General features: G+C 50.7%; 1 protein-coding gene across 1 annotated transcript in view; it reads right to left on the bottom strand.

Moving 5' to 3' along the window:
* Positions 1-750: 750 nt before the first annotated feature.
* The window catches only part of ZNF618 (zinc finger protein 618), an 86,343-nt gene continuing 73,534 nt past the window's right edge, over positions 751-13,559 (bottom strand). The window contains exons 15-16 of the mRNA XM_040083409.2: positions 10,689-10,790; positions 751-9,914 (exon numbers count right to left, since the gene is read on the bottom strand). Coding sequence (XP_039939343.1) covers positions 8,401-9,914; positions 10,689-10,790 — 1,616 coding nt within the window. The 3' untranslated portion in view covers positions 751-8,400. The remainder of the gene's footprint in view (positions 9,915-10,688; positions 10,791-13,559) is intronic.

Below are 13,559 nucleotides of genomic sequence, written 5' to 3'. Positions count from 1 at the left end.
TGTTCTCCCGGGTGGAACCAGTCCTGGCCGGATCTGCTGGTACAGGTGGAATCTCTGAGCAGAACCTGGCACCGGTGCTGAGGCTGCACAACCACCCAGAGCTGGGCTGAACCTCCCGGTGTGGGAACCCCAGCCCCAAGGGACAGCCCCAAACCCAGGGCTCAGGGCACAAAACGCACAAAAACGCCTCTCCAGAGTGACAGGAGCAGTTCATGGCCCTGGCACCTGAGTGTGGGACACAGGATGCTCTGTGAAATGCTCTGGGGGGCTCTGAGTGCCCCAGGGATGTGGAGTTCTGCTGCTGCTGCGTTTGTATGGCTGTGAACTGCCAGAGGGCAGGGCTGGATGGGAGATTGGGAATCAGGAATTGTTCCCTGGCAGGGTGGGCAGGGCCTGGCACAGGGTGCCCAGAGCAGCTGTGGCTGCCCCTGGATCCCTGGCAGTGCCCAAGGCCAGGCTGGACACTGGGGCTGGGAGCAGCCTGGGACAGTGGGAGGTGTCCCTGCCATGGCAGGGGTGGGACAGGATGTCCTTTCCAACCCAAACCATTCCATGATTCTGAGATCCATCAGACACCACTGCTGGAATCCAGGTCACTTCCGTGGATGTTTTCCCTCCTCCAACAGCACATCAGCACTGGGGACATCCCAGTCACAAACTTGAAATATGGAAAATACAGAATATAGAAAATATAGAAAACCCCAGACACTTTTCTTTCCCCTAAAGGTTGTTTTATTGTAAAACCATAAATACAACACTGACATGAAAATCCTCAAGCAACGGATGCTTTCTTACAGTTACAGTTTGTCTTCTGCCTTGGCATCAATTCTGAAAAGAATGTTGCAGAAACATGTCTCTAAGGTACTTCCAAATAACCGAGCTCTGGCCTGGAGCGCTCGGCCCCTTTGGAAGCTAAGTGGAACTATTCCTCCTCTCTTGTGGAATATTTCCATTCAGACAGCAACAGACTTGTAAAAACAGCAACATTTAAACACCTTGATTTTTTTTTTCTTTAATAATCCTTTTCATTTGACGTCAGTCTAAGTTTCAAACAGCACTGAATTTATTTAGCTGAAAAAAAAAAACCAACAAAACAAAACCAAAACAAAATCCTAAAAAATTAAAAAAAAAAAACCAAACCAAAAAAAACCCTCAGAACTTGAGTTGGCCTCAAGCGTTCGCATATCACAATGAAAATCAGCAACTCAACCCCGTGCAATATTGCTCTCTAGTGAGTCATTTGATACACACCAACAATACATGAGACTTCAAACAGGTTTTGTTTTGTTTATTAACACAGCAAGTGTGACATTAGATAACCTTTTAAATACAGTACATGGTACAGCGCGGGGCCAGCTGCCCGCACGTTTCCCGTTATGAAGACAAAGCCAGCGGTGGCGGTTTATAAAAATATTGTGTTGCTACAAAAGTATAAATTAATGCTACCGGTATTAAGAAATATTAAACACATAAAACTTATAAGGATTAAGAAAAATATTCATTAATACCTGTAGAAAACTCTGGCCTAAAAAAGATATTTTTTGTATATTTTTTTGTATTTTTTTTTTTTTTTTTTAAATTTTATTTTTTAAGATGACATGGTTGCACTCGCAGCGCGGGTGCTCTGTGGTATTGCCTAGAACATCTGCATCTACAGAAAGGAAGGAAATGCACACGAGTTGCTGAGGGCAGGGAGGGCCAGGAGGGCCAGGAGAACCTTAAATCCTTTGCTTGATGAAACAAGAATTCAGCTCCCAGGAGGAGGTTTGGGAAATGGAACGTACGAGCGAGGAACAGCTTCTCTTTTCAGACTGGCTGCAAACGAGGATCTCCTGCTGTTTGGCTGTCACCATGACACTGTCTGTCTACGGCATGGACCACAGTCCTCGTGGCCTGGGCAGAGTGTTCCCCCCACTCACAGCCTGGGCTGTCACCTGTCACCTGCACGTCATCCACTACCAGCTTTCCTTCAAGGAGTTCAAAAAAAGGAGTATTAAAGTACCAGTAAGTTTCAAGGGACCAGGAAAACAGCTCCCCAAACTTGCTCCTTCCAGAACACGTCTCCTTCCTTGAGGGGGAAGGTCCTTCTACACAGCAAGGGGAAAAGTCATCCCTTCTCCCACTCCCCAGCCCCCTTGCAAAAACAATCCTAGCCTATGCACAGACACACAGAGCCCGCCATGGGAACCCCAGGGAGGTGAGAACAAGGATTCAAGGCCAGTGAGGCTGGAAGTGTCTTCTTAAGGAATTTTGGTTGTAAAAAGCAAGGGTTGGACGTGTCTGTGCTCATCAACTCCACCCTACAATATTGCCACCATTAGGGCTGAGCTGCTCATCCGGGTCCCACTGTCAGGAGTGCTACAGGAAATCCTGCCAGGCATCATCTCTTGTTTCAGGAGCCAGAAATTCCAACTCAGCTGCCTATGGATGAGGAATCCCTCAGAGTCTATGGATACACCGTGGTCTACGTGAGCACAACTCTCCCGTCGAGTTACAAACAAAGGACTCTTAACAGGAAAAAGGCCTCAACTAAGCAGCCAAACTGAACCCAAAATTAAACAGAAATCCCACAAACATTCAATAGATAAAATTAAATTTCAGGGCAACCCTCTCTCATTGGTTCACCATTTCTGGCCTAGCGTAAGCAGACTGTCCCCAGGCCCGTCCCACACGGAGCTCAGGGTTTGCTCAGGGACACTTCCAGAAGCCCCAGGGAGGTGGCAGAGCCGTGAGGGGACAGGTCCCACACACGGTAACAGAGAGTTCTTATTGCTACACAGCGACAGCGTCGGGTCTGGCACGGGGCACAGCCGATGGTTCCGGGCATTCTCAAGGGATCCCACAGATCTGAGAGCAGTGCTGCACAGAAAAAGCTCAGCAGAGGACACTGAACACTCTCCCTTTCGTCCATCTGACAGGACATTCGCTCCTCAACGGGTGGCTTCCCCTCTGCCGCCCCCCTCCTTGGTGGATGTACCGAGAGCTGCCAAGGGCTTGGTGCTGGTGAGGAGTGGGAGGATGGGGAGAAAAAGGCTCTGTGAACCCTCCTGGAGGGGTCTGGGCAGGAACCTGGCACTTCCCACCCCTACACCCAGCTCCTTTTCTCTTGGCAAGGTCCAGCCTCGTGTCTTATGGAGTGAGCTCCACTCTGCAGCCTTGTCTTCAATGACAGGCCTCAAAACACATTCCCTCCACAGACTCCTCCCAGGGGAACAGAGTTCTCCTCCCTGAAGAGGTTTCCCAGAATCTGCCTTCAGTATCTTTTTTATTTTTCTCCCATTACTCCTAATTACTCCACAGGGAACAGCCTGTCCCTTCCTGTGTGAATGCTCACAGGAGCTCCTGCCTCTCTGGCAGCCAAGAGGAGCTGTCAGAGATGCTCAGCACAAAGCAGCACTCCCAGCCTTGCAGCACCTTCCTGGCTGCTCTTTTAAAGTCTTTTGATTCACCTGTAACATGGTGCTGCCGAGAAATGCCCAGGGCAATGTGGGAACAGCAGGAAGTTCCTGTGCTCACCATGGCCAGAGTGGAACTGGTCCCTCTGAGCAGAGTCAGCCACCAACACAAACATTTTTGGTAATTCCTTCCCATGCTAAATTTTTTGGGTTACTGCAGACAGTTGGAGAAAAACCACCCAACCCACCTGAGCCATCTCACTGAACACTCCAATGCCACCATTTAGAGCTCAAGTCTTTTCCAGAAGTATCTCCCTTCTATTTTTTCAGTCATTCCCAAGTTTTGAGAGCATCTGCTGCAAATTCATTTGCAAAATTCACATAAGGGTCATGACTCCCTGAGCTGCTGCTGGACATCAGCTCTGCCCAGCAAGCACAGTTAAACCAGTGCAGATGGTTTATGTGGATGCTTAAACCAGTTCAGCTTAAAGTTAAACTGGCTTAACCAGCAATGAACGAACAACTGAGTTAGATGAAACCTGAGCCCACAGTCGGCTTTCACAGAAAGTTTGGCAAATTGCATGAGTTCAAACCCAGCCAAAGCAGTTTCCTTAGCCCAGACAGAGAGCTTGGACAGAAAGGGAAATTCACCTCCATCTCAACTCGACCCAGGTGCGAGACACCAAGTCCATCCTGCGAGCCAAACACAACCACTGCCTACTGAGAGACGCAGGAGACAAATCCTTCCTGACCTTCTGGCTGCTGCACCCACACAGAAACAACCTCCTGAGAGCTCTGCCTCCATCCCACTCCCTGTGGCAACAAGGATGTTCAGACACCTTGGAGTTCACCTGCTGGTGCTTGTTCCCCACATGAAGGTCAGAACTCCCCCAAAGCGAACTGTGAAGCCAGGAAGAGAAGTCTGCAATGTTAGGCACAGTCAGCAGCAGGAACGGGGGGATGCCTGGAGGCCACACACCACTCCTGCATCCTGACATATTTCACAAGGGACATTAAAGGAAACCAACAAGCAGAAGGCAAATTCCCAACATGACCCACCAGAGGATGATCCCAGCTCTGAGGACTTCTCCCAGCTCAAAGGGAGCAGAACTCACAACAGTCCTGGCCAGACTCAGAGCCTCTCCTGTGCAGTCTCTCACCCCAGGACCAGCAGTGCTCCCTACAGCACCCCGGCTGCTCCGCACATCTGAGGCACCACAGAGCAGGAACAGAGCAGCTTGAGTGGGAGCAACCTGGCAAATAAGAGCTTCCAAATTTCAGACCTTGGTAAAGTATTTCTGCTCCCTAGAATGTTCATTCAAGCCTTGAAGAAGAAAGTAGGAAGAGGAGCAAAAGCTTGGTATTTAAGGTAAATGCATGTACTACAGATGTGCTTCTCTGCTTTTACTGAGGCCTAAGTGCCCAGAGAGAGCCTGGAGCAGAGCCAGCACAAACAGCTCCTCTGGGCTGAGCACCTTGCAACCATACACAAGAGTCAGGAAAAGCTGCACCCTCCTCCACCGAGTCTCTGGAGAAGGGGCTGCCCAAGCAGCTCCTCTCCTCCCCACTTCTGAGAATGCTCCATTTTAAGCCTTTAAGTTTTCTCTTGCTTTTCCAGCTTTTCCAGCTGAGTTTTTAAGTCTTTGGGAGAATCTCATCTACCCAACATCACTGCTTAACATCCATCATTGGTGCAGCTACAACCAGAGTTGCCTCAGAGGGGCAGTTTTTGGGATGGGGGAGAGGGCCAGTCCATCCCTCTCTTTGGTCAGCACCGCAAGAAAACTCCAGCTCTGGTGCCAAACCCACAGTGTGAGAAGGGTAAGGGGAGGTGGGATGGGAGGCAGGGGTGGCTGTGGCCTTCCTGCCTGCACACCCTCAGTGTGCACCAGCCCTGCTCCCTGCTGGGCACAAATCCCTGCAGTTTGCCCCATTCTCAATTCTGAGATTTACAGCTCTGTCTTGCCCTCTTCACACCCTCGATGCCTCGCACAGACAACACTAGCCCGAGTCCGCAAATTCCCCAGAAACCATCTAGGTGTCCCTTAGCAAAGGAAGGCTGGGGGTTGGAGCTGTCCTTCCAAAGGAATGCAAGGGCTTTGCATGTTCCCCTGAGCATCAAAGAGCTCTCAGGGTCGCAGGTGAACCACACAAAAAGGTGTAATGTGCCATTAGAAGGAGCTGATGTCACCCTGGTTTTTCTGAATTTTTTAAAGCCTTTTGATTGTTTATAAAATGGAGTCAGACTTTTAGCTACTGTACAATATTAGGAGCAGTTTCTGCTCTTTCTCACACATGTAACATAAACAAATCCTTTGTTTTTCCATTCTCTGTCCTTTGTTTGCATATTTCTAACCTGAAAACAATTGTAACTGATGGCTGGTCTGGCCATTGGGCTGGAAGGTGAAAACTCCAGAAGCCAATCCACAGCCAGACCCACAAATGTATAAAAAGTAAGAAATAAACAGGCAGAGGGGTTCTCGGCCTTGGCTCTCTCAAAGGAACAACTCTGCCCTGCGAAATCTCTCGTCTCCGTGTGATTGCTTTGTGTATCCTGGTCACAGCTGCCAATCCTGATCTCTGTGCCATCGGCTGAGCTGTGGGGTACCCTCTGTGCCCACAGCTAATCCTGTCTGGGGACATGCACCAGCCAAGTTTTCCTGCTGTCAGGTACCAGTGGGCCCAGCACACATCTCACTCACTCTGAGTTCATTTTTGTCTGTCACAGGTTTCTCCTGCCCTGCAAACTGCTACCACGGGCACAGCTGGTGGCTGGGCATGCAAGATTTGTGCAGGAGAAAACAAAACTAGCAAGAAGGAAAGCTGGCCCTACAAGCAACCCCTCCATCAGCCGCTGCCAGGGAAATCAGGAGTGCAGGAGCCTCTGCCTTGGCAGCTCCTGCTCATGTGGCAGGCTGTGTGCTTTAGGCAAAAATGTAACGTTTTAGGAGACAATGGTTGTGGCCTGATGGCAGTAACAGTGCTGAGAGGTCAACCCAAACACCAGCCTCAAGGCAATGGAAGCCTGAAAGGGCTGGAAAGGGCACGACAGCTGGTGCCAAGGCCTGTCCTCGTGCGCCTGGCATGGGGAAGGGTCCAGCGTGCAAACTGTGACCCTGAGTTCTGTGGCAGTGCAGGTGGCAGGGAGCGCCCGTCGGGTTCAAGGCATCTGCACACAAAGCCTGAGACTGGGTTTGCTATTTCTCATGTCTTGGAACTTGCAACTTCTCTTACAGCCAGAGCTGGGCAGGTGGGATCCTGGTTTAACATCTGGTCAACAGCAGCACTTTGGAGAGGGCCTCCAGTGTCCCCCTGCACTGCCAGTCAGCAGCAAACTCCCTGTGCTGCTGAAGGGCTCCAGCCTGCTGCCAGCAGGGCCAGTCCCTCCTCCTGACCCTCCCATGCCACTGGGACTGCAGCTCCAGAGCTTCTGGAAGCAGGAGAGGTTGCTGAAAAAACAAGGATTTGCTTCAGTGTTCCTCCGGGAGACAAGTCCCAGCGGAGAAAAATGCAGTTTGGCACCAGAGGTTGGGAAATGTCCAAGAGACACCAAACCTGACAGAGCCTGTCCAGCAGCCCAGGAGCTGTGCCTGCAGGAGCTCTGGCCCTGGGGACAGCAGAGTGACAGAGATGGTTTGGGGTTACAGGGATCTCTAATTGCATTTGGGGTGAGCCAGTTACGCGTGAACGTTTCGGGGCCCGTGGCCTTCCTGGCCAGAACAGGTCAGCAACAGAACAAGTAGTGTAATGCACTGTAGGTATCAAAAAGACATTCGTGCCACTAGAGGAAACCATTCCAAACAAAAATGGGAAGATATTCTTTGCACTCAATCAGGAGCACTTACATTCAGAAGGATCTTTGAGCCCATGCACTTCTCTAAGCTTCCTTCAAAGCCCAGTTCGACAGAACCGGTGAGCTTTGTTCCCCCGAAAAATCATACACCTTGGTTTGTCCTTGGCCTTGGCAAGGGCGGTTTGTGTGCCACTGAGACACCTCTTAACAAAAAACTTTAGGTACAAGGGTTCTCTGGCAGACCTGACAAAGCTCACTGGTGGCCCACAGCCACCGGTGCTGCCACCATTTGCTTTTCCTGGTTTCTAGGCTTTGCCATATGAACAACGCTGTGGTTCCCAAAAGATTAATTGCAAATGAGCTACTCTAGAACAACTTTGAGAACACCTGATATACAAAATTCACAGAAAAGCTAATTAACACCGGGAGTTCAGAAAAGAAGTTTTGCTGTAAAAAAATAGAAAGCCAAGAAACGTAACGATTACTGACAGTTTCTGCCATGAACCATTTCTCTTAGTTTGAAATCAAACTTTTAATCGCTTGCTGCCATGTTTAACTCAAAACTGGGAGAAGAGACAGAGGAGTAATTTTGCTTTTTGGGAAAAAAAAAAAAAAGATATAGAAAGGTTAGAAATAAAATTAAAAATAAAAAACCCTTAAAGCCTCCCTTCCTGGTATTTCTAAAGATACCGGTGTTGATGGAACGCAGCTGCCCTGATTTGTGCATCGTGCCAAGAAGGCTGCAGCCAAGTGCCCTCAAGGTGTACAGTTATTCAAAGGAGCAAAGTCCAGTGCAGAACTGGTCTGGTCAATGGAGTCTGATTATCCATGGCAAGATGGCCCAGGGGACAAGAGGAAAGGTGGGGTGGAGGAGAAACAAAAGAAACTTCAAGTCACTTTAGATCTCAGCTGCCTGAAGACTTTAGAACATCAGCCTCCCATTCGTCTGCCCACTTGAAAACATTAGAAAGTCTGTCAAGTCCACACACTATCTATGGAAAGGAGCACGTTCCTGGCAGAGGGCTGTCTCTCTCCCGTGCTCAGCTTTCCTTTCAAACTTAATTTTATATATATTTATATTTTTATATATATATAAAAAAGCACTTGGTTTCCAGGGGCATTCATAATGAGGTCCACAGTGTTTAGAACTTAAATTTCTTTTTCTTTGTTTGGAACAGTGTTTTAAAGTTTTGTTTTAATTAAAATACAGTCTTAAAGCATGTTGGACTTCAAAAACATGAGTTTGTTCATGTCTTCCGGACTGAGTAACCGCCTCCTTTTGATCAAGAGCGCCTGCTCACACATATTTACACATTCGCTCCTGGCACCCACAGCAGGCACTGCTAAGAGCCAAAAGGCCAGCTTGGCTAGTTTCGTATGCTTTTGGGTAACACACGACCAGTACTGAAACAGGTCAGGGGTGGCCTGGAAGAGAGGTTCTTGCAAATAATCATAGACTTCATTTTTCCCGAACCAATCTTCTTCCTGAGCTGCTGTGGCCTCCCCTGCTGCACGAGGCTTCTTGGTTGAAGGTTCAAATTCTGTTTCCTCTGCCCAGGACTCTTTCACCTCATTGATCAGCTCACAGACCTTGCCAATGATCTCTTCGTGCTGGTAGGGCGGGACGGGCCGCAGCTTCTGCTGAGGGTCCAAGATCATGGCTACCTTGTGTGCCGAGTGAACTTTGAAGTTTTCCTTCAGCGCTTCCAAGAAGAGGTGACAGAGTTTGCTGACCACACCGGCATCGTTGGCTTTGGAAGTGAACAGTTTCTCCAGTTTGACGTAGGTGGGCAGCACCAGCTGCAGCGTGGGCCGGCTCTCATTGCTCAGCTCGATCACAGCCTGTTTCACCGGCGCCAGGATGGCTGCCAGGTTGCTGAGCAGGTGTTTGTTCAGGTTTTGGATGAGGTTCATCTTCTTGGCCCTACTGTAGAACTCGCAGATCTGCTCGTAGCGCTCGTGGACGAGCAGCAGGGAGTCGGTGACTGAGTTCCAGCAGGGTGGCGGGGAGGTCTCTTCCAGGGAGCCAAAGGTCTCCTTCGAGAGGCCTGTGGACCCCGCCAGGTCTTCACAGACGTTGAGGAGCTCGATCACCTCGTGCATGTTGCGAGCCTGTAGTGTTCTCTTGTTGAGGACACTCTGCACCACCGAGTTCAAGGCACAGGCCGAGCAGCGCAGGCACATGCCCGCCTTGGAGAACGCTGAGGAGTTGACCTTGCAGTCCGTCACGTACACCGTCCTGATCTCTGACATCACAAACTCCGACAGCACGTTCTGCACCCAGTGGTGGATAAAATCACCGTTATCTCGGATGTCTACGCCCTTAATGCCCAGGACGTAGCTCTTGATGTGGTTGCCCTCCACCTGGTAGGCGGTGAGGATGTAGCAGGAGTCAGGGCCGACGCTCTGCGAGTGGCAGGTGACCCCGATGCCGAGGCAGGCGTTGCTGCCTAGGGCACAGGTGACTTTCACCTTCACCTGGTTGTACATCCGAGGCAGGTGCTTCAGAGCCAGGGTGTTGAAGTTGCCCAGGATCTCGGTGACGGAGAAGGCACCGTAGCGAGCCCCGCTATCCACCAGCGTCTGCGCCAGCTTGATGAATTCCTTGCCGCTGACCACGCTGAGCGCACCGAGGTCGGTGCACATCACCCGCAGCAGCCTCTCGGCGATGTTCTGCCGCTCCTTCTCCGGGATTGCGCTGTTCCCCACCGAGCCGCTCGCCGACGCTGCGGGGAAACACAAGTGGGCACAGAAAGGACCAGATCAGCACCACCACAGCAGGAGAGACCAGGGGGCAAGGCACAAAACAATTCTCTGAGACCCCCAAAGAGGTGGAACGTGCTCAGATGATGGAAGAGACAACCAAGCTCGGATTTGTTCCCCCAAGGTTTCTGGACAAAGGAACCTCCAGAGACAGGCCCTGTCCTTGCTCAGAGTAGCAGGGAGCAGATCTGCTTCCTGTCCCTGGTGTGGGGATAGTCACAACACAGCCCAGATGGAAAGATGGACATCAAATCACAGAATACTAGACTGGTTTGGGTTGGAAGAGGCATTACAACCCATCCAGTGCCACCTCCTGCCATGGCAGGGACACCTTCCACTATCCCAGGCTGCTCCAAGCCCCAGTGTCCAGCCTGGCCTTGGGCACTGCCAGGGATCCAGGGGCAGCCACAGCTGCTCTGGGCACCCTGTGCCTATGTCACACCATGATGACTGGATTAGTTTTTTAACTCCAGGCTAGGAAGTCTGACCTTGGATCAGAAGTTGCCTTCTTCCAGGAGTAACCAAATGCATCTTCCTCGTAAACCTTCCCAACCACCCCAGGGTTCTTTGTTGCACTCCTGTAGTGGGAAGGGGTGCTCTATTTTGCCAGGTAGGACATGAATTAAGGATGAAATCAAACACAGTTTGGTGAGGACATGGGCCTTGTGCAATGTCCATCACTGCTGCACCCCTGAGGTACCTGTTGTACAGGGACAAAATGAGAAGCTGCTACATACTGTTGTTGGCGTTATTTCTTTGGAGCTGTGGTTTCCACTTTTCTTCAACCACGGGGAGAGGTGACCTGGATTGGCTGGAAGCAATGTTGTTCTCATTGTCAGCTGCAAGGGAAGAGACGGGGAGGGGTTAATAGGGCAAAATAATGCTTAAAACACAAAGCGGAAACTACCCAACTGCTCAGCATTTATGTAGGGTTCCTGTAACTAAGGGGACAACAACCTACCACACTCTCTGTCACTTTTAGGCAACTTTCAGTGAGCTGGCACAGCACCCTCAGGGACCTTGAAACTGTCACTGGGCTCACAACCTAGCACTTCTCAAAATGTGGCTGAAATGTGCCACATGTCTTTCTGTGTACCAGGGACACTGATGCCATCAGCACACCCTGAGGAATGTCTCCTGAGGAGCTGGAGCTGCACACCAGGAGGACTGGAAGCTCAGCCTCGCTTGGGTCATTCATTTGCTTCCGAAATGACGTGGAACAGACACTGATCCTTCTGTTCCCTCCCTGCCACTTCTGCACTGCAGTGCTGCCCTGTTCTCTCTGGGAAGCACTTTGGTTTTCAAGCTGTACTCAGCTTCTCTGGATCTAAGGGTCTCATTGCAATCTTCAGGTCTGATTTCTCCCCCACGAAGAGCAAGGGCCCATCCCCTCTGGGGCTCTCACTGCTGCCTCAGGCTGCAAACAGAAAGCCAAAGTTTCTGGTGTGTGGAGCAAAGACCATCCCACCCTGAGGCTGCAGACACCAAGTGCCCCCAAAGTCTTTGTGTTCATGCTCACATTTCTGTGTATGTAACTGTGCTAAACATTTTGTCTGCCAGTCTGATGGGATCTTACAAGAAAATGCAAGGAAGATCAGTAAAATCTGTATTGTATCCATGTTTTCCTCTCCTGTGCCCCAAGAATTTCTCCCCACCCTCCAGAGGAAATTTTCTAGTTGTTAGTATGCTTCAGTACAAAATGGTGCTGTGAAACAGGCTGTGAAGGAACAGTGCACAGTGAAATGGGCTGGAAGAGGAAGCAGAAAGGTGGAGAGACTGACGACCAGGTGGAGCAGAAAGACGGAAATAAAACCAAGGAAAACAGAACAGGCCATTTGCTCATCACAGCTGGACTCATCACACCTAATTCTGGACACCTGTCAGACACACCTCTCTTTGAGGTGGCTCCTTCTGCATTCAGGGGTGCCACTCATTCACCCAGGCAGAACCGGATCCTCTCTAGAGTAAGGACCACCGTGGCCTGGATTCACCCATCACTGATCCCCCAGTGATTTACAGGGAGTACAGACTGGCCAGCTCAGGTGGTAGCCCCTGCAGCCTGGGGACACCAGCACAGAGTGCAGTGACCCTGCCCTGTGCCCTGGGCAGAGGAGCACGAGTCGCAGCAGCGCCTCGAGGCGCCAACAGTTCTGCCAGGCTGCTCTGGAGGGCCAGCAGGACACACAGGACAGAAGAGAGCTGCTCTCCTCCATGTGCACCAGCAACCTGTGAGAGCAGGGAGACCAACAGGGTGTGATGGCGCTCCAGGGCTCTCCTTACAAGTCCCCTCCAGCGTGAGCAGCTCTGCCCTTCACTGCTGGGCACTCCAGACCTGCCCATCAACAGGCACGGGCTGCTCAGCCACCTGTGGGCACTGCACTGGCACAGGCTGGGGCAATACCTCAGAGCAAGCCAGGACACAACCCAGGACAGCCCTTGGCACTGCCTGGGGCCTGTGTGTGCCTGGGGAGCTCCCTGGCCCTGCTGGGTACCAGGGAGTGCTGCCATGCTCAGGCTGTTGGTCTTTGCAGGTGTCCAGAGACGTGAAGAGCACGAGGTGCCTCAGAAAGCACCAGTGACCATGTGTGACACATCGCCCTTCCCACAGCATCTGCCAGACTAATTGCTCTCGAGCCAATGTCACCAGTGTCCTCAACTCCAAACATCTGTGCGTGGGCAAAGGAAAATGCTGGATGTTGCCCACTAACTTTGCTCATGGCTGACGCCCTCCTTGTCTTGGTGAAGGATGGCTAGCAGGAGAAACCCTCTGTATTTCCTCACCGTAACTCTTTTATCTATTTCCTAATAATAGGGGATTTATTGTACACAAATATCTGCTGGCATTCAGTGTGCCATTAATGAGATTTGTACATTTCAGCCTCATCTTCCTTATCAGGCAGTCTATGAACTACACAGATCATGGTTCTTAGTTTTTCTTCACGCCTCCAATCCTTTAATCCAGGTTCAGACTAGTCCTCCTTTTGTTTTTTCAGGCCTAGATTGTAGGAAGGGCATTATATGGTAGCACTCGACCTGAACAAAGTACTCTAAAGGGAGTCAAAGCTGTATATTGTTCAGTGTAATTACAGAACAAATTCCTCTGCCTGGTGTTCTGCTGTTCTATTTCTGCCTTTCAGCACCCAATTTACATTCTAATTGCTTCTTCTCACTGTGTAGCTGCTTTATGAAGCTATAATCTCTCCTTATTACCTTCCAGCCTCCGGGCTCAGCCCTCTGAATAACTCAAGAGCCAGTACATCCCTGATTTTGCTTCTGGAGGCCAGCGGCATGTTCCCTGGCTTCTGTCCCTCATGAGAAGGGTCCAGGGGAGGCAGCACAGCCACTGGAAGAGATCAGCCCTTTGCATTAGACAGGACAAACCAAACTGGGCTGCTGAACACATGAACTGAGGGAGCATTTGACCTCTACAGGCTTCTTGGCTCTCTCCCGTAATGACACATTCCCTGACCAGGGATAAACCACTGCCATGCCTGTGTCCCCAGCCCGTGCACCCTGTGCCACCACTTCTGCTGACACTGCAAGGTCCCTGCACTCCCAGACTTCAGAGATATTGGGGCAGTGCTGTTTCTTGGATATGGAAATCGCAG

This window comes from Hirundo rustica, chromosome 20 (assembly GCF_015227805.2).
Source record: "Hirundo rustica isolate bHirRus1 chromosome 20, bHirRus1.pri.v3, whole genome shotgun sequence".
NCBI lineage: Eukaryota > Metazoa > Chordata > Aves > Passeriformes > Hirundinidae > Hirundo > Hirundo rustica.
Note: the sequence above shows the minus strand (reverse complement) of the source record. Positions and strands in the feature narration are given on the sequence as shown.